The 21,227-nt window shown below is 39.5% G+C and overlaps 3 protein-coding genes and 1 non-coding gene across 4 annotated transcripts; 1 reads left to right on the top strand and 3 right to left on the bottom strand.

Annotated features, from left to right (window-relative positions):
- Window positions 1–3,989: 3,989 nt before the first annotated feature.
- Window positions 3,990–4,484, top strand: crhb (corticotropin releasing hormone b). Its single transcript, XM_030769017.1, has one exon. The coding sequence runs from the start codon at window positions 3,990–3,992 to the stop codon at window positions 4,482–4,484; it is 495 nt and encodes a 164-aa protein (XP_030624877.1).
- A 2,171-nt stretch (window positions 4,485–6,655) lies between these two features.
- trim55b (tripartite motif containing 55b) lies at window positions 6,656–12,501 on the bottom strand. Its single transcript, XM_030767478.1, has 8 exons — window positions 12,246–12,501; window positions 10,617–10,786; window positions 9,143–9,320; window positions 8,671–8,766; window positions 7,824–8,057; window positions 7,612–7,634; window positions 7,381–7,505; window positions 6,656–6,968 (listed from the first exon to the last, which is right to left on the bottom strand). Exons 1-8 carry the CDS (start codon window positions 12,363–12,365, stop codon window positions 6,799–6,801), a joined length of 1,116 nt encoding a protein of 371 aa, XP_030623338.1. The 5' UTR covers window positions 12,366–12,501; the 3' UTR covers window positions 6,656–6,798.
- A 614-nt stretch (window positions 12,502–13,115) lies between these two features.
- On the bottom strand, window positions 13,116–13,188 carry trnaa-agc (transfer RNA alanine (anticodon AGC)). Its single transcript has one exon. It is a non-coding gene; the product is annotated as a tRNA-Ala (tRNA).
- Window positions 13,189–14,418: 1,230 nt separating this feature from the next.
- Window positions 14,419–19,620, bottom strand: dnajc5b (DnaJ (Hsp40) homolog, subfamily C, member 5 beta). Its single transcript, XM_030767479.1, has 4 exons — window positions 19,514–19,620; window positions 16,389–16,602; window positions 16,055–16,229; window positions 14,419–14,504 (listed from the first exon to the last, which is right to left on the bottom strand). The coding sequence occupies exons 1-4, from the start codon at window positions 19,618–19,620 to the stop codon at window positions 14,419–14,421; spliced, it is 582 nt and encodes a 193-aa protein (XP_030623339.1).
- Window positions 19,621–21,227: the final 1,607 nt, after the last annotated feature.

Below are 21,227 nucleotides of genomic sequence, written 5' to 3'. Positions count from 1 at the left end.
TCAATGTAATGCTGATTTTTGCCACTTCTTGCTAATCAAGTCTGATATGTTATGACAGACTGCCACGCCCTGAGGATCCACAAAGACCATTAAAAACACTGACCTTATGTGCGTCTTCAGTCAAGACTACGCGTTCCTTATGTCAAGGTGTTGACCTCCTGTCGCCAGTGCCATGTTTTTCACAGATCAGACATTGTCGCTGAGCTCACGACTGTCTGGGAAAATTCCACAGAATGACATTCATTTTTTCCCCACTTTAAATTATTATTAATTGATCTTCTCATTTCATACACTCTTTGATGAAAGAGGTAGAAACTGCTGGGTCAATATGAACTTCCAACACTTGATTTATTTCACCATTCGAACTGTCTTCCTAATCAGATCCAATAAATCAGCTATTCAGTTGGATTTTCGTACGAATAAAATGAACACTGTTATCATATTGGAACCTGTATTTCACAATGTCTGCTGCGTGTGCAAGAGAAAAACATTTTAACAGATTCATATTTATTGGAAATTCTAGTTTAAAAAAAAAAAAAAAAAAACTTGTTGAAGCACATGCCCATCTTCAATATCAAACCTTCAACTGCTGTCTTTGCCATCAATATTCAGCTGAAATTGAGGCATGGAACCAATATTGCGAACACTCTAAATTCAATTACAGGTATCAGGTCGTATTACTAAACACCTATTGAGTTGACAGATGAGCTGTGTCAGAGTTTCAGGGCCGCGTCATTTGGGAACCGTCAGATTAACAGTTTTCCTGGGAGCTGCTGCAGCTTGCTTTCATCCCATTTATAATTCACCAACTGTCACCCATTTTAGTGATATTTGCTCCCGTTGACCAAAATAGACTGTTAACACGGTGTGAAGCCAAACAATGTTTTTTTTTTTTTTTTTAGATTGTGTCAGTCTCTACACTACTGCAGTTACCTGCAGGTGAATTTTTAAACCCAGAAAAAGAAACAAAGGTGGAAAGCGCATTAAACGTTATAATGAGTCAAGTCTCCATTCATCTTATCCAGAGAAATGTGTGAACTCTCTCACACGCTCTCTGAACTCCGACTTCACACGTTCTCTGGCGCAATATTTGATCGTTACACTGAACATTAAACGTGTTGTTCAAAACCGTGCAAATATCAGAGAATTACAAAAAAAAATAATAAAAAAAACCCCAAGCTGGATGATTAAAAATAAACCACTTCACGTAAAGACCATAAGTAGTACAGATTTAGTAAGTTAGGCCTCCAGCCTTTCCTGTGTCACATCACTTGGAATATTTTGAGCTTCATTTAGGGACATTGATTTGAAAATGTGGTGACATTAATGACCGAGAGCAAATGTGAGGCTTAATCTGGTGGTATGTTGGATTTGTGTCAGAACACTGCGGCGTCATATGATGTGACCTGACACAAACCCTGGAGAAAGTCAGGAGGAAGATAACTGCTCTTCAGTATCTTATAGAAAACGCTTAAGCTCTTGACCCTCTTACTGGCTTTGAGACTCCATATAACCTATCAAAATGAACTCTCTCCCTCTCTCTCTCTCTCTCTCTCTCTCTCACACACATACACACAGGAATAATGGAATTCTAGCCAACAAGTAAAACTGTGATCAATACAGACATTTCATGTATAGTCAGACAGACAGACAGACAGATGATAGATAGATAGATAGATAGATAGATAGATAGATAGATAGATAGATAGATAGATAGATAGATAGATAGATAGATAGATAGATAGATAGATAGATAGAAAACCACACAGATGGATATACTATGTTCCTCTATTTATATGACACTAAAAATGTGTCATATAATAATTTCATAATTAATTTTTAGAGTAAAACACTGAGTAAATGAACTTATCTGACAGGCTGTGTTCTCCAAGGAAACTAAAATAGACTCAAGACGGGAGCCGCCTCCCTCACCTGTCACCTTCATCTCGAGATGGATGCGGTCATTATCCATAATAACGTTATTCCCGGGACAGATCCACTTTTTCTTGTTATTTGACGGCATTGTCCCCGGGGTTCCTCCGCTACCACAAATCTGAAATGCAATTTTCATACTTTTTTTCATAACTCTGCATTTAAGAAAGAAAAAAAAAAAAAGAAAAGTACCAAGGACGCCATGTGGTCTCGAAAGCGTCACGGATTACAGATTTAACATAATAAAGCTACAAGGTGTTTGTTGTACTTGACTGCTCCATAAGCCCGAAGTACGGGACTGGAACAGAATGGCTGACGGTTTGATTGCTTTGCACAGGTTGAACCGGTAAGTCTTGGAGAAGATTGGGGCTAGGGGGTGTAATTGGCATTCTGAGGGCAAGTATGGTGAGAACCAAGGGCCGAGTGCTCCATCTCCCCTCCTCTCCTCAGTCTGGAGCAGAGCGAAGAGTGAAGAGACAGCGGGGGACAGGAGTGACTGAGAGACTGACGTAGCCTGCCGCTGTGCATCTCTAATGAATCACTTAGACTCACAGCTCTGGCTGCTGCCTTCCTCTATTACTGGCACACACTAGAGACAAATTTCAAAGTTCGCCAGCCTTGTGCAGCGTTGCCTGCAATAAAAAAGGAAAATTGAGCGGTGTTATTAATTTAGTTAAGTGTTTGTGGTAAGAGTAGAATGGATTACTGAGGCTCTTTGGTTTCTTCTGAACCCGATCACAAATTTTCCTTCTAACGCAATCAGCATGTTGAATGATTTTGTTTAAAGAGAAAAAGTAATTGAACCAATTAAGGGCTTACAAAACCACAGAAAATTCCTCTGGGAGTACCCCTCCAGTGAGTTCAGCCTCTAGTCTTCTGTATAAGTTGGATCCTACACTGGATCGATGATCGTTACATTCTGTTCTGTGAGCCATTAGAGTGTGAATGAACAGGAAAAATGTACAGGAAAGACTTGATTTGTGCAATTATGCTCATTTAAAATGTACTTTTTTGTAATTTGTTCTGAATATTTATGAAGGTTGCACAGGAGCGCTTAATTAAAAGTCTTTATTCACAGCGCAAACCCCTTGTATTCCGTCTAGTTCCACGAACATTGATTTTATTTGATCGTAAACGAGCAAAATGAGCGAGACAAATTTTCTATGCGCTGAAAGCATTTTATAACAGCTGAGCATGATATTAATTGGGCAGGGTAATCTTATCAGCACCAACAAGACAACGAGAGGACATGGCGAAAAAGTCAATATCTTGCGCAAATTAAAACGATCCTATTTCCACACCTGAAGCTTTGTGATATGTACGCCCTCACGCGCGCGCAATCACACACACACACACACACACACACACGCACACACACACACACACACAGACAATGACTCACCTCATTCAAACTAGAAAACTGTTCACTTGCGTTCATTCAAGTCCACTTGTTCTCCTCTGCGCAGACGCAAAATCTGAGCTCAGTGCGTGACACTTGTCGCGGACCCTGGCTATATATAAATCCAAACTCCTTCCCTCCTTTGAAGAAGTCCTCTAACTAATATCTTGACAGACCACAACTGGAGGAGAGCAGCATACCCAAGTTCATACAATCTTCTAGGAACTATAACTTACGCATAAGGTATGCTATGTTATCTTCCATTCAGTACATTCGAGGAGTTGCTGTTTATCCTTTGCATACGTGCATGACGATAGCTAATAGAATGAAAGGTAAATATCCGTTCATTCATTCAGATAAATCAGTAAAAACGACTGGGTATGTTTGGTATATGATGCCGCGGTGGTGGAATCGCTTTTGTGGACAAAGAGGATGTAAATATGATAAACCCTGAAACAGGATAAGTTTGCGCTTAAACTCACAAAAACTCAAATGTTATTCTAAACTTTAAGGACGTTCAGTTTTTTGATAACTTTCAGAAGAGAGATTGAAAGATTCTTTGTTGAACCTTAGTGGTACATCACTAAGCAAGCACTGGTCAGCTGCAGAAAATAAATCCAATCTAACCCATTCCTTTTCTCTCTCAGATCCTTCTGACATGAAGCTCAATTTTCTTGTCACCACCGTGGTTCTGCTCGTTGCCTTTCTACCACGATATGAATGTAGAGCCATCGACAGCTCCAGCAAACAAGCTACCGGTCCTGAACCCGATCCACAGCAGCAATCGAATCCTGTGTTGGCACGATTAGGGGAGGAGTACTTCATCCGACTTGGTAACACAAATCAAAATTCTCCCCGGTCCACTCCTGATCTGTTCCATCCATCATCTCCTGCAGTCTTTAAAAGAGCGTTGCAGCTTCAGCTTACGCAGCGTCTGTTGGAAGGCAAAGTTGGTAACATCGGTCGTTTTGTTGCCACTTACGCGCATCATCCCGACGACTCAATGGAGAGAGAGCGACGGTCGGAGGAGCCCCCCATTTCTTTGGATCTGACGTTCCACCTGCTTCGAGAAGTACTAGAAATGGCTCGAGCCGAACAGTTAGCTCAACAAGCTCATAGCAACAGGAAAATGATGGAAATATTTGGGAAGTAAATGTGACATCCATCTGCCAAAGAAATTTTTACATTTAGCACAAAACAAATTATTCTGTACCATAGTGCTGCTTTACATCATTATTTATTTATTTATATTGTACTTATTTATTTGTAAAGTTAACAGATAGAAAGTAATGAAGAGACGGACATGACTTGTAATCAAACTGTATCAAAAATGCGAAACTGTCATCACTTTCAGTAATTGTTGTCCGTGTGTTATTTAAAACTGTAGCAAACACACGATTATTTCACTTTCGTTGAAAAGAACTATTTTCAGAGTACTGTATTAAAAATCAATATTTTATCTGATAGCAAATCTAGTTCCATTGTACCTTACAGTACATTGTTTAAGTTTGTTAATAAACTAATGAGCAACCCGTATTTTTTGTTGTGCAAGAGAATGTCTTATATTTATATTTTTCAATAAAAGTTTAAAAGCCACGTTTACACTTCTGTCTAGATTATTAAAGTGTGATTAAGGTGACTAATCCATGGGAGCGCGATTCGGCTTATTGTGTACTATCGCAAATAAACTGAGAGTAAACGTTTATGATTAAATTCCTCACAGTAAATCTGTTCTGAGTAATACACAGTTTCTAAGACCATGGAATGAATCAGTCCGAGGTAAAACTGCTATAAATTAGCCAAACGTTTTTGTCCGACGCATAGCGAATAAACTGTCTTTTCTGCCTTGGGCAAAGTGTTCACAAGATCCTTGGACAAAATGGATTTATACCGAATTCTGTTCGACAGAGTAGATACTGCAGCATACCACAGTATCTTCAAATGCCTTTATAAAATGCAAAGAACCACAGAGACAATTATAGTAACAGATCACCGAGTTGTAATCTTAGAAGTTTTGATCTTATAATATAAAAGTGTAAATTTTTTCAGCACTTGTGCCGTATACTCCCATATACATAGGGGGGGGGGGCATGATGGGACCAGGAAAGGATGGTTTAGGCAAAGAAAAGACAACTGCATGTAAAGACGCAGCAGTAAGCTTGAGGCAAGTAAAGCACACTAAAATTGTAATGTATGAGGTACAGTGTTCATCACACTGAGAAGCTCAGTGTATCATTTCAGGTTGTCAACCCACAGACCCAACCAATGACTCACTCAATGGTACCAAATGATGCCTGTAGTGCATTAACAGTATGAATAGGTTTCAATCCCTGACCCCAAAGGTTGCAACAAACAAACCAAGCGGTGTGTGACTCATTTCATTGTCCATTCTAAACAACAGTAGACACACATTTCTAACACATCATTGGATGCAAGCCTGCACTGAACCATGTGTTAAAATGATCAGTAGCAGGAAATGATGGATCCAAATCCAATCTATTACGCTCAGGTCAGGAAACACAAACCACTGTTACAGCCATAAGATCACAAACTGAAAGCACTACAAAGTACAACACAACCTTTTTTTTTGTGTTGAATCATAGGGGCATACATCTATATTTTAAGAAAACTGTGATTAATATCAAAGTAAGATCTGGTCTATGCTAAAACTGAGCTATACAACATGGACAAAAGAAAACAAACAAACAAACAAACAAACAAAGGTAAGGAAGACGTCATTAGGCGCTGTCCTGCTTTGTGTGTAACACACCACCGCACCATTCTGTTCAGTGAACATCCTCCAGCGGGTCAGAATACATGCATTATGCAACACCTCCGTTATCCTTATTTCAGTTCAATCACTCAGACATGCACAATATCACTACATTTCTCATTTTTTTTCCCTGAGACCAACAGGACAGTTTCATAAACACATAAGCAGCAAACACTCTGACACTTTATCATATAGATCACTGTATTGTGACAAAACATATTGGACATATGTTAGTCATTAAAATCAATAAAAGCTTTGAAACGCACACAAAAAAAACTTGCTTTAAGGAGATCGTGTCACTCATCTTTGATACTGTCATAACTCTAACTTCTCTACAGTTCCACACAAACACCACCTACGCACATGAAGAAAAGAAGACTTGGAGGTATTGCTAAAAATGATCCATATTCATATGGTGGGTAAATAACCTTCAATCAGTCAACAAAAAGAAGAAAAAAAGCTTCGTGTATCTGAGTTCGTTTTATCAGTCTGCTTTATTCCCTTTTTCAAACCTGGTCCTGTCATTATTGACTTGAGACATAAAAAAAAAACCTTTCATTTTTTTCTCCATAATGTTACAGCTTACTGGATATGTTTGTGTGTATGTGTTTGTGTGTGGGTGTGCACGTGGATTATTATATGTGAGTTTGTATATGGGAATGGTTGCGTGACTGAGTAAGTGGAAGTACGCTGGCTAGGATGAGGTGCTAGGTTTGTGTGTGTTTTGCGGTTGTGGAGGAAAAGGGAGAGGGCCTGACTGGTGAGACTGGACCCCTGCACCCGCCGCCGCGGCAACCGCCTGTTCTGCCCCACCTTCCTCATCAGCTCCCAACTCACCGTCTTCCTCATCCTCATCTTCATCATCTATAGAAGGAAATTCAAGAACGTGGCAGTAAGACACAGAATCTGATTTCGTCCTCTTATTCTGGACACACACATGCACACGCACGCACGCACGCACACACACACACACACACACACACACACACACACACACACAACACACACACAGAGAGAGCAGATCTGAGTAAGGGTTAAGGAAGTCATTAGCCCAATTCAATACCCCTAAAATAGCCTCCTCTCCACACCTCCTGTCCCTCACACAAGCACTCCTCTGAATAATGACTGTATAGGTGAGAGGGAGAAGAGAGGGGAGTCGAGGTAAGTGGTAGCTTTATCAGAGTATTGGCATCCGGCCATTACGGTTTGATCAGCCGCTCCTCCTGTGCTGTAATATAAGTCTGACCTCTGTTGAGGCTGGGTGTGAATGATATACCTCTGATGAAGTCTACGCTGCGTAGGGCCAGGCTTTCCCTCTTGAAGCTGACAGTATAATGATCCATGTTCTCATAACCCCGCTCCACTTTCTCTAAATGGGACACGTCAGAGGCTTCACCAATCCTGACAAAGAGAGAACAGCTCAAACTCAAAGAGTTCATGACATCTACACCGAATATTCAGTATCACGACAAAAAAAAAAAAAAAAAAAAAGGCATTAAATACTTACTTTTGTAAGAGAGGCTTAGCATTCTGTACAAGAAAGATAAATGGACATAATTAATTATAATATCCTTGTATCCTTGTTATTATACTGATATTAGCTATATTAGTCACAGTACTGAATTCAGTACTATTTTGTGACCGTGTCATATTGAAGAATAACCAGTTGTCTGTAAATGACTGTTAACCAGAGGCAAATCTGAACGGGACCAGAATCACCTGTAGGAAAACGGCCATCTCGGGTTCTTCCATGGTCTGAATGCCCGATTCCACGATCTTTGTCCTGGTCTCCAGGTGATCGCCGTACTTTCTCTTCAGACCACGGATATAGTCCAGCTTCTCCTCCTGCTCGGCAGTAACCTTCAGCGTCATCTCTCTTTTCCTGTCCTCCAGAATCGCATACAGGTGGTCAAACTTCTCACAGACCTGAGACTTCTGCCTCCTCCCATTCTCCTGAAATAATATAATAAATACATATTCACGACATACTCACAAATTCTGTGAACTCTTACACTCATTTGGAAGTGTCAGAGAGCAGAGAACATTAGAACACAACCTTCTTGACGTACTTAGCAGTAATTATATCTGGCACTTCCACAATTCCTTGACATAAGACTCCGTCGACCAAAACATTCTAATCTAATTTATGACCATCACCTTAAACTCCACAGTGCACATACACTATTTGTAAAAGTGCTGCACAAATAAATATAAAAAATGAGCAGAATACTCCTGCTGGAATCGAGAGTTTTAAACATCCTGGCATTCAACTTTTTTTTTTTTTTTTCCCGCTGACGGAATCTAACCCCCAACCTTGCCACCAATGACTTGTTTTCGTCAGAGGTGCCATATGTGCTTTGGAGACAGTTGACTTCAGTCAGTCTGTCAGTCACAGAGACTCTATGGATGCAGCTGTGGGGACTGGAAGAGCTCCAGCTTCCTGCCTGCCTGGCTCATCAGTTCCAGTGTGTGTTCATCAGAGGGGCCGTCAAGATTCTCCTCATCAATAATCCTGCTTGTTAACTCGGGCTTTGTTGAGGGACGGGCCCCTCGCAGGGTGACTCACCTCTATGGTCCTGCAGGTCTCCTCCAGCTGACTGATGATGCCCTGGATCCTGTCATTGTTGCCCACCATCATTGCTATTCCGTCCGTCAGCTCCGTCTGGAGACGCAGGACAAGTGCACATGCATACGTAAGTGAAAGCGTACACGCAATAAGAGACGCACACAAACCAGCGTGTGCGCACACAGACACACATAAACACACACGCGCGCGCACACACACACACACACACTCACAGGGACATAAACGTGTATACTCGTGCTCATAGAAACGCCTGCACACACACACACACACACACACACACACACACACACGCACACCTGGACACACTTCTGTAACTCGTGTCATTCAAACAGCGAGTAAACTCTTCACTTTTATTTGTTCTGTGTGAGAGTCTGTTCAACACTGCCAGGCATTTAATGCTGAAAGTAAAACCTCACCTTCGTTCTGTCGAGCACAAAATGACGACACATACCTTTTGTGATTGGTAGACACTTTTGAGAGGTGCCACTTCACAGTCTTTGTGATTTCCAAAAACCTTGCACATGGAACAGGTGGGCACACCACAGGTCACACAGTAGATGTTGATCTTTTCATCCTCATGCACTTCACACATGGGCTGCTCAGCGTTGCTCTCTGGTGCGGGTTTGCTGCTACAAAATGTATAATAATGTCATGAACATGTGGGGAGAAAATGTTTTTTTTTTTTTTTGTAATGTAGATAAACCACATGCTATAAATTACTATGAAATATCTTCTACGCTTTGACATGCTTTGTGCTAAAATATATATATATATTTTTTACTTCACTTTATGCTCCTTACTTTACTACTACTACATAATCAAGCAGCTCAGCAAAAACAGTTCCATGTCATGTCTTCACCCTTGTGAAGAATAAAGATTTGCACATTCCAACTAATTCGCCAATGATATTTTGGTTCCGCACATTTAAAAACACAAAAGAAATGTTGATTAACAGGGCTGTAAATGCCATAGGAGAGGGTCAGAGCTGTGTGTGCTGCCAAAAGGCTAAAATCCCACTGAGAAGGACATCCAAATGGCTCTGCTATGACTCGGCCCAGAAAACGCCTGCCAGCAGAATCACCCCGCTTACTTGTCAAGCAGGGGGTCATCATGGGTTCTGCTGCCTCCAAATCAGCTTTCCTGCTGCTTTCTGACACACAGCAAAAAAACGGGGGCTTAGCACTCTACCAATCCTAACCCAGAAAGGTTTTTTAGACTAAATAAATTGACTTTATTAAGTGCGATGTCTTTTGACAGCACCGTGGAGAACTAAATTATATAGCCTCAAGGGATTTCCGATCTTAAAAGCAAGATCATCACTCACTTATATATTTTAAAGAAAAAAAAAAAAAAGGAGATGAAAATGTTTTTCAGACACTAAATTAAGTCAGTTACTGGCTGAGAGGAATATGACATTTTAGTCCTCTTGAATTAGATCTCTCTTCTCTTTGCTGTCTCATTATCAAGTATAGGCTCTGTTATGGTATGACCCTTAGAGACTATGGATATTGATGTCGGCAGTGAGAATATATGAAGCCAGCTACGAGTTGCTTCCTAGCCAGACATCATCATAGACTGGCAAAGCAATGATAAATGTCAGAGAATCAGGAGAAGTTTCCTTTCAATTTAAGCACTGATAACAAAATATATGCTTGTTAACACTAAAATAACCAATTTTTATTTTTCTTCTAACCTGAGCTGCTCCGGGAACCCACAACTCCTGCACTTTCAACACCAAAAACTGTTACATAAGGGAATCTTACGCTGCTGAATCTGGATTGATTTTTTTTTCTCTTCAGTGAATCCAGAGATTACTGTCTTGGAAGTAATGCCTCTGCGTTCAGTGTTTCTCAGCACTTTTTCATGGAAATGCAACATGGGGTCGTTTAGTTGAAGCTGTGTTCTGTTTGTTCATGCTGTCTCACCTGGTGGACTCCTGTTTGTACATGTCAATGATGTTTTCCACCAGGAGATTCCTCTGGAGTCCGTACACTCCATGCCGATCAAGAACAACCTCGTGTCTGCAGGAGGGACACCTGAACCGTCCCCCTGACGTCACCGTGCCTCCTCTGGTTGGAAGGTAAGGGTTGGAAGCCTGTTTGTATAGGACGGTTGTATATTTTTTAGAAAAAAAAAAAAGTAAATGAAACATTTACCTTAAAACGTTGCAGTGCTCATGAAACGTGAAGTTGGTTAGTCAATAAGCAACAAAAGAGATTCTGATGACTGATCTTTTAAAATGATATTTATGTCAGGTTTGAGACCAAGAGGGATGAACACACAGCTGTGCTGTAAGTGAGAGTACCTTTACACATTCAAATGAAAATACTGACTCTGTTCAAGGTCTATGGAAAAATATTATAGTTAAAGAATTCTATAAAACATCCATCAAATTTATTTACTAACAAAGGTCAGACTCTGGAAAATGACACTTTGTAGTTGATTGCACTTCAGTAATTTTCAATTATTAATTTGGGGTTGTGGCATAATTAAAAACATTTAGTTGGTTTGATTACATATGAAGAGAACTAGTTTGGTGCTCTTTTCTGAAGTTCCCAGTCCAGTGGGTTTTATTTTGTTGTTGTTGTTGTTTTTGTGTTCTCTTGACACTCCAATATTGCTGTTTCCTATATTTTGTGGTACTGTCGTGCGTATGCTCAAACTCCAAAACCCTAAAGTTCTCTGGAGGCAGGGTCACTCATTTATTTCTTAACAAACTTGACTAAGCAAAATTCATTAAGATCTCATGCATTTCATGTGTTCTTTTTTGAAATACATATCTGAAGAACAGCATAATATTAGTTTACTAACAGTCTTTTCAGAGATACTTCCAAAGACACATGATCGTTTCATTGGCACACACTGTCAGGTGACAAGGGACACCAGTGCGAGGAGGCCATATCGCCGTAGGCTTTGATCTGACATCGCACACAACAAATACTTTGATTAAGACAAGTCAGTGTGGTTTTGTTGGTATTCATTAAGTAAATACATGCTATGGCAATTTAATATTTTGAGTGGTTGTGTCAGACGGCATACATAGCAGAGCAGTGTTGGTGTCCGTGACAATACTGGCGTACAAGAATGCGATATCTCTCCGCCATTAACACACTACTCTTAGGCAACCTGTCATTTGGAGGTTTAAGAGGGCAGGAATGCTTTGATACAACATAGGTAAACTGCGCATTACACGCGGTGTTGTTCATTTTTTTAATTACTTAGTGATGGATATATGTGCTTACATGTAACTCTAGACCCCCAAAACACATTATCTCACAATGTTTGATATATCTCAAGTAGGCCGTGCTGATTTACGTACAGAAAATATTTCGCAGTTTTCGTCTGCTCCTTATTAATCATTATACTATACATCACTGCACTACTGACAAGTTATTTGGAAAAAAACAAAACAAACAGACAATAATCATGTAAAGCTTTCAACGTAAAAATGTTTGTGTGTGGTACATCGTATTGCGTACAATGAAGTTAAAGTCAAATGATTTGCCGTAATTTTGTTAATCGAATTCATGCCAAACAGCTCACTCTTTCCATACCTGAAAAACATCATTGGCACACTTTCGACAAAGGTTGTGTTGACAGGGAAGAATCACCACTGGCTTCGTAAAAATTTCCAAGCAAATTGGACATATGAGCTGTTTCTCCAACACGTCCATGATTCCGGTATAATCAATGGATTCGCCGCAGGCGAGACGTTACAAACAGATTGAAATTCAGAGGGTTCTACAGATTACTGGTCGCCCTAAACAGAAAAGAAATTAGGCCATCACCAGTGCTTTCCTTGTATCCTCTTATAGAGCAACTGCATAGCCCTCTGTCATGCTTTCGACCGGTTTGTGGGCTGTTTTTAGAAACTCTCACGTCAAAGGTTGCCATGTTTACTTGCCCATATATGAAAATGATTCACTTCGAGGCACCAAACCCTATACCAATACTTTTAATCGCTGCTATTTACCATTTTACCGTAATTCTGACCTGTAAAACTACCACTGCTTGACAAGGCCTAAATGGCTGTAGTAAACCTATTCAGTTCAGTATTACATGAACGATAATAATCAATAAAGCATTCAGTATTACATGATAGATAGGTGACATTTGGCCAAGCTATATAAAGTTAAAGGGAAATAAATTAAGCATACAATGAACTCTTGTTTCGTGGCGACTGAGATGATGTAGTAGTTTTAAAAGACCGCAGGTAGCCTAATGTTTTATTTACACCTGCGTTTAAGCCTACTATAACTAACTGAATGGTCTTGGAACTGTTTCCACGAACATGTCAACGACGTACTTTGTGAAATTCACCAAGTCTTTCACCGTGTTGAATAGACTATCCAAGTTCTTCCCGATTTCAAGTGAAAGGAATCTCTTAGATAGAAGGGAAAAAAGAAAGAAAAAGAAAAAGAGCTTGGAGAATGCGGGCATCGATCCCGCTACCTCTCGCATGCTAAGCGAGCGCTCTACCATTTGAGCTAATTCCCCATGTGTTTCGAAACTGGAAGTACACACTTATAAATGTAAGGAACTGCTGTATGCAAGATAGTTTGTCTCAACTGGCGGGACTGTCGCAAACACGATAACTTTATTTATGATCATTTTCATAATTATTTTAGTACTGACGCAGAATTTCCGCATTTTAAAGGAGGAACTATGGATATGAAGAAAATGTTTTAGCACTTATTCAGTTAAACACATTGTGTGATTATTTTTTCTTTTTTTTTTGCAGGACTACAGGATCGTCTTGTGAAGAACTTTTAATGTATCTTGTATAAACTGATACTCCGCTTCGTTCGACGGAACACCGCCTGCAAGTAAACTGGTCGTGACTGTTGACATTTTTCAGCTGATATAAACAGGCAATATGGAATTACATTACACAGGGTTACATGCTGATATAGTAACTCAGTGATCGCCTACTTCTCCTGCCGCTGAACTGACAGAAACACCAAATTCAACGACGTAGGCTCAGGTAATTGCTCCATCGTGATATTGCTATTTTTTGTATATTTAGGTCCCTCGCGGGAAGCTCCCTTTGATAACTCAGCTCAGTTGGTAGAGCGGAGGACTGTAGCGGGAATACTGACATCCTTACATCGGTGGGTCAAATCCGCCTCGAGAGTGAAAGATTGTAGAGTTAACAGCTATCTTACACGTTACCTTCTACAGACGACAAAAACTAACTATACAAGTAAACACCAAGCACAGGCTTATACTGCAACAGCCACCAAGTCCAGGTAGAAGGAAACACAAAACATGAAGCATAAAAAAGGTTCACATCAAAAGTTTATTAGTGAAAGACACAAAAATAGTTGTATATTTATATTTTCTGGTATTTTCAAACAGTCCTTTGTAAGCTCCACAGACACTGGAAAAGCAAATTCCTTTTTAAACAACATAAACAGCAAAAAAAAGCAGTGAAATTCGAGTATCACAAGTGACCAAATAATGAAAGTCATAAATGTAATATTCACGTACACATCCCATATTTACAGATAGCACTAACAGCATTCATACAAGACTCCAACATTAAGGTAATAAAACAATAGATGGTGACTTGGGTCCCTCAGTTTTTTTTTGTCTTTCTTTTTTTTTTTTTAACTCGGATTTTGTTGTGTATCACTTGAGCCCTGGTTTCTTGAGATAATAATAATATATTTCAATCAAAGGTTATGATGTAATGCTTTTCTAGAGTTCAAGCCTGAATACTTTGACTCAGGTGTAGGTCCGATGTCCATCACCAATCAACTGGGTTTTCTCACTTGCATTGGTTGGCTGATGTACAATAGGGGTGTCGCCATCTGGCAAAAACAAATCACAGGTAAGTATGGAAGACCTGCCCACTACTTCCTATAATTTCACAGGACAGCTCATTTACTATTGGAGTCTCCTGTGGACTATGAAAAATGATGTGTACATTCAGAGGACTTTACGATAATCTGCCAGTAGCTTTCTCTCACTGACAGTTCTTTTGGCCCTGCTGAGTGGACGTTATTATGTCACTGTCTTAGAGGGCAACCCACAAGCTTCAGTGAAACTGTCTAGTTCATCAATGAATCTGATGAGTTAGTGATTACCACCTAGTCTGTCTAAAAACCACAAAGCGTATTCACTTCGGCAAAATACAGTATCTGAGTAATACTGTAGGTGTCTTTCATAATCAGTGGTTCTTGAGGCAAGGACTAAAAATAAAGGACAATGGAACAACACCGTACAGTGAACAAGAGGGAGATGACTTATTTGGAATTAACAACTACTTCTGCTCTGGCGCCTCATTAAATGTTTGTGCAGCCAGGAATCTGGTCACCAGTGGGTGATTAATATCTAATTATCTCAAATACTCTTTTTTTCAACTCTTCTTTTTCTTTTCTTTTTTTTATGTAAAAGACTCATGAAGTTTTGTGAAGTTCACTTTTTTTTTTTTTTAAGAATAACCTCTCTCAGTTGTGATCTCCAAAGAAGATTAGAGAAAGTAATTTTAACTATGAATCATTATATATATATATATATATATATAGAGAGAGAGAGAGAGAGAGAGAGAGAGAGTATACATCTATGCAGTGTACTGGGCTGTGGATTTGTGTTTAATTCAGAGAGCTTACACTTGTTAGGCAAATATGACATAGAAATGTCTTTTATAGTGTTTCATGCCCACTTAGCTGTTCATGTCATATTTTCAAATGTTGGAAGCAAAACAGATTGTTTCCTGTTATCATGAGATTGCTTAAAATAACTGGTTTGCAAATACACTTTGAGAAGTGACTCAGAGGCAGTAATTATCAGTTTTGTGAAGGGGCTGCTGCAGACATGAAAAACCTCCCGCAGCTAACTGGCAAAGCAACAATGTATTTTATCCAAACATCTGGCACAGAAGTATCCAGTCTATTTATTTCCCCGAGCACAGGTGCTCACTAGATTACGGAAACCAGGATTGTTTTAAACTCATCACACTGCATTGAGTGTTTTAGTGCTCTGTTTGGCATCAAAGTCAGTCTGACATCAAATGTTTTCTTTAAAAAGGAAATTATACTCCAAAGCAACAATGAGGGATTTAAATAAAAGGGGGAAAATGAAAACAAACAGTGAGGTATTAAATGACGAAATGAAATAACATTGTATAATGTTTTGGAGAGGATTATAAACGAAAAAACGAATTAAAAAACGAATTAAAATGGCAATTAAAACAACAATTGTCTATCGTCGTGTGATTATGTCTATGTCAGATACACAAGTAACATTAGAAATGTGCGTCATATGTAAATACCTCGGAGGGTGCTTGAATGCGTGTGCGCGCTTTCGTGTCAGTGTGTGTGTGTGTCAGTGTGTGTGTGTGTGTACATGCGATGCACACCTCTCTCCATGTCAGTGCGGATCTGCTCCTCCAGATCCTCCGGAGACATGTAACACTCAGGGTCCTCTTCTCCGGGGGTGCGGGGCTTGCACTTCCCACAGCAGCAGTTGAAGCAACAGCACAGACAGCAGCAGAAATAGCAGCCCGTCAGAAGGCCACAGATGGCAAAGAGTCCCTGAAAAAAGGTGCCCACATACACACACACACACACACCCTCATTTAGGAAATGAGAAGATGAAGACTCGTGGAGGTGGAGTTGGAAGAGTCATCGGGAGTATTGGTATTCTCTGTGTATAAGACACAGACAATACTACAACCTCCTGTTTCACCTCACCTTTGCCCACCAGCTGGAGAGCATGAAGTATGTGTTCACATTCTCTTCCCCAAACTGCTGAGAGACATAGAGGCCCAGCGAGCCGTATTTGTCATAAATGTTCCTCTTGGTGACATCGGACAGTACGGCATGGGCGTTGTTCAGCTCCTTGAATTTGTCTGTGGCCTCGGGATTCTCCGGATTCTTGTCGGGATGATATTTCAAGGCCAGTTTCCTTAAAAATATTCAAACAGTATATTTACCCCTCCAGGTCTTGCATCCGTTATCAGAAATTTGTGAACTGTTTATTACTTTTTTTGTTTTTGTTTTTTTTTAGTTTGTTAAGCAACTTCTTTTTAATTCATTTGACTCTCCTATTGCACATTTATAATATAATGTAAAACGCGGTAGATTTGTTTTGATCTGTTTGTCTTCAAGTCATTCCCCTCCGACCGGTAAAGGTGAGGAGGAAAATGAAAACAAGAGCTTGCTCAATGCATTCTCATGCCTGCATAGTGAGAATCCATTCATTGACATCTCTGAGGTTAATAGTGTTGTTATCTTGCTAGAGGATCACAGTGGGGCAGAATCTAAGCCAGCTGTTTGTCTTGCTCTCTGTTAGACAGCCCTCTTCACACCAGGTTCAGAGTTTCCGCAAGAAACCTAAAAAAAATCCTGCAGATCAGTTAGCAGCTCTCTTATTCACTCTGCCCAGACAGAAAGGCGAGAAAATGTCATCGGCTGCCATATTCATCTCGGTAGGGGTCAGCAGCCAATTGCTGTTGTCTGCTGTTCTGTGCTATTTATTCTTAATGCGATCATACATATTTATGATATTGTGTGTTTGTGTTCGCTTTTGCACAGCGTCCTGTTGTGCTTCTTACGCAAAGTAATTATTCTCCATAATCAGGTGATAGTAATTAATATCTGTGGTGTATTTGAAGAAATATGTGCAAAACTCCTCTGCTTAGATGTACTCTGTAACCCAGTAGCACAGTCACGTAACAGTGAGGGTGCTGAAGTCATTATGGTAGTCGGACTATTAAAAGCCAAAACTTAGTGATTTCCAAGTGAGTTTTACTGCTCATATATACTTTGTCATGAGGGGAGTTTAGGTTCCTTTTAGAAAGAAAACATTCAGCATCACACCCGAGAATAAGTAATGAAAGGTAATTTCTCAAAGAATTCATGACACGAACGTGACCGCCTCAAACGTCTTTCCTTTCTCTCTTTGTTTTTCAAAGTTCTGTGATAAATTATAGTTTCTCATCAACATTTCATGATGCTCCGAGCACGCTTGCTTGTTAATTATTAATTAAGACAATGGATTCTGTAAGAGCTGTTATGATTACATATTCATTAGTTACAAACAAGTGTTGTTAAAATTCTAACCATTGAAATGACTCCTAAAAGTGACTCTGAATCAGACCAATTAGGGAGTATAATTGTACGAGTCTGAGGTGAACTTATGCTATGGTTTTGGCCTACTTGTCGCTTCAGTATTTCAACACTCTGGATATTATCGGTTAATTGATAAAATGGGTACCACGTGCACATTTCAAATGTTACATAGATAAAAGCCATCGCAATCGTCTATTCTACCAGTAATAATAATTTGTTGTAGGTCCCAGGTTAACCTACAATGTCTAAAACACAGGTTCAATAATAAACAATTATAAGTAATTTTTAAAGGGGGGCACGGCTGTAATTAGTTCTCTTTCAGAGTTGCTCATATTAATTAGATTTAGAGTGCACTAAGACAACAACTGATTTTGTGTCTGTGAGAATTTAGATGCTGAATTAAGGTTGTTCCTGGAGAGTTTGTAATTTTTTGTCTGAACTGTTGACAAGAGTATATCTTCATGGGCTCACTGACACTTCTTCACAGTGCTCCCCATTACACAGATTTTACTCAAAATATATCACTGGTATTGAAAGCAAATGATAGCGAGATGAAAGCTGACTTAGAAAAGGCTGCATTTGGAAATGGCTGCAGTCAAAGCCCTGCATGAGGGACAACTGGCTTTGGTATTTGGGATGGTGGCAGGACAGATGATAGCAAAGATTATGATGATGTAACAACCTCTACTACTACTACTATTACTCCTATTACTGCTATAATGGAGAATGAATACAGACAGATAGATAGATAGATAGATAGATAGATAGATAGATAGATAGATAGATAGATAGATAGATAGATAGATGGATAGATAGATAGATAGTCTAGACTGAAACAATCCAGAGCAGGGCAGGTGTAACAGAAGATTTGGAAGATGCCATTTTTAAAAAAAAAATACATAAAATATGTAAAATAGGTGGGATCCTGACATGCAAATATAATAGCTGTAAGTAATGAAACATGACCAGGTAGCTCGTGTAAATATTACCCTATGTAGTTTCAGCTCTACCAAAGGGATTTTGTAATGTGCTGACCCTCTTTTTCAGGTGCATTCTACTATTTTATTGTGTCTCAGAGCATGTTTAGTGCACAACTGAAAGTAAGACCACAGTCATTATCCCAGGGTCATGCTATTCCCATCCATGACCAGTGTGTTTCCACAGCACCAGCAAACATACAGCAGTGCTTTATTCACACAACGCTGAAACGCATAACACTGAAACACACATACACACACACACACACACACACACACAGACACACGCACACACTCACACATGCACAGGCACACACACACTTACGCACATACGGACAGAATTCTTTCATAAGGTCTGGCCTGGGTAAAATAAGGGTTGCCATCTGTTCAACAAAATGAATATTTTAGTTTTATGGAAGTCATATTATATTCAAACATCTGTCAACCAGCTGAACACTGTAATTATAAAAGACAGCATGACATTTTTGCTATCTCTCTTTTTTTTCTTCTATTTTCATAAGTAGTAAAAAAAAAAAAAAAAACCTGCAAATAGCTGTCTTGAAGAAACGTCAGCACTCTTCAAACTTGTGAGGTTACACAAGCCAAAGCAAAAATAAAAATAAAGCCTGAATCTCCCTGAAAACTTAACTCAATGATGAAAAAAAAAGAAGAAGCCATAGTTGTTTACAAAAGCATAGCTTGAACACCTCAAAAAAAAAAACCAAACAAACAAAAAAAAAAAAAAACCCGTGGAGTAGTGGAACTCACCTGTAGGATTTCTTAATGTCATCGTGTGTACAGTTCTTGTCCAACCCCAGAACCTGGTACAGAGCCTCCCCTGAAGTGGACAGGGCTCGCTGCCTTTGCTCAGTCATGCTGCTTGACCATTACCTAAATGTTGCACAGACAGAGAGAGACAGATCATTAAGAGATCTGACGTGAGAAGTCCAGGCTCTCTGTGGAGTATTACAGTGAAACAGGGATTCCTGAGTGAGAATGGAAAAGTCAGGTGACGGCGTAAATAGACTATATGAAGGAAAAATGTCAGGATGACTTAGTACAGCGTGATTTCAAAAGTATGAATGAATGGATTACAGGCAATTTGAATGCTGTAAATAACCGCATTATTATATTAGTCAGTTAAAACAAACGTGTGTTTTTGAGTACAGGAGACAGAAAATTGTTGTTGTAATACTTTCAAGTTATGAAGCAAAAAAGCACCACAATCAGCCTTGGATTACAGAAAGGCCAAAACAAGAGGAAGTTCTAATTAACACAGTGTACTTTTTAGCAACAGTGAACAATGAAATTTTTTGTCAACCAGCTTGCAAGCTAGTTAACCAAGGATGTCCAAAACTGACCATGTATCAGCCAGTCTCTTTGTATTCTTTAACCTGATATTGAACAATTAAGTCTCTGCTTGCTATTTCATTCCTGTAGGTATTAACTTGTCAGTACGGTTTGCTAGCCACATAAATATCAATACAAGATAATTAGAAGAACTGCAGCATAGAGATTCTAGAATAGTCCCTTTACATTTAGAGGACTTATTTGTTGATTTCTGTCATGAATTTAGCTTTACAACAACACCAAATACACTGCTCTAGTGTTGCTTTGTGCTTTGAGGCCTGGGGTTACAGTAATTACTGACTCTGAGAACCCAGCCTCCAGTGACATATTTAGTTCATACAATTAGCCTCTCAGTTTCATATCTTATATGGAAAGTAGGTTTTCTTTTTTTTGGTAGCATTCCCTGATGTACTAATATCCGCATAAAACAGAGGATGATACCTCTTGTTTCCGTCCACACAACTAATTACACCTTTGAATATAATTGATTCCATAGAAGTGCTGCTAATTCTTCAGTCCAAATCCATTCTTTGAGCGGACATGAAACTTTGCAATGCAGCACTGACTTTCATCATTGTCAAGGGTTGCCCTAATAGCTGCCAGGAGTAGCGTGGCAAATGGCATTCATAGTGCTATTTGATGTGGGTTTCCAGTCCCCTATGAAGAGAACAATCATGATATGCTTGGTCTGTGTGCTCCACACCACAAGTTGTGGTGGAGGCCCAGCGATTGCACTGCTCTTTGCTCACATGACTGATCTTGTGACGTTCGAAAAAAAACACCTAGTTTGTGAACGAGATGGCCGCAGAGAGGGTTTTTTTTTTTTTTTTAATTAATAACATTGGAAACTTACGTCCAGTTTGATAAATCTTGCATTTGTGCTGCTATATTCACTTTGGTCAAGTGGAATTCGGTTAGCTAAGAAGCTTAAGTTATCTACTTATCTATTTATCTAACAGGCGGGATACAACTTGAGACTTCTTCAAATCACTCTGAATGCTCCGTATGATCTTTCTAAATCACTTTGACTTATTTTTTGGGCTCAGTCTTCCTCCATATTATTTGAAGCCAGAATTTGACTTACTGGGGCTGTTCTGTAAACAGTCATCCAGTTCCTTGTCAGGAGAGCTAT

Source organism: Chanos chanos, chromosome 3 (assembly GCF_902362185.1).
Source record: "Chanos chanos chromosome 3, fChaCha1.1, whole genome shotgun sequence".
Taxonomy (NCBI): domain Eukaryota; kingdom Metazoa; phylum Chordata; class Actinopteri; order Gonorynchiformes; family Chanidae; genus Chanos; species Chanos chanos.
This window is presented reverse-complemented; position numbering and strand designations above follow the sequence as displayed.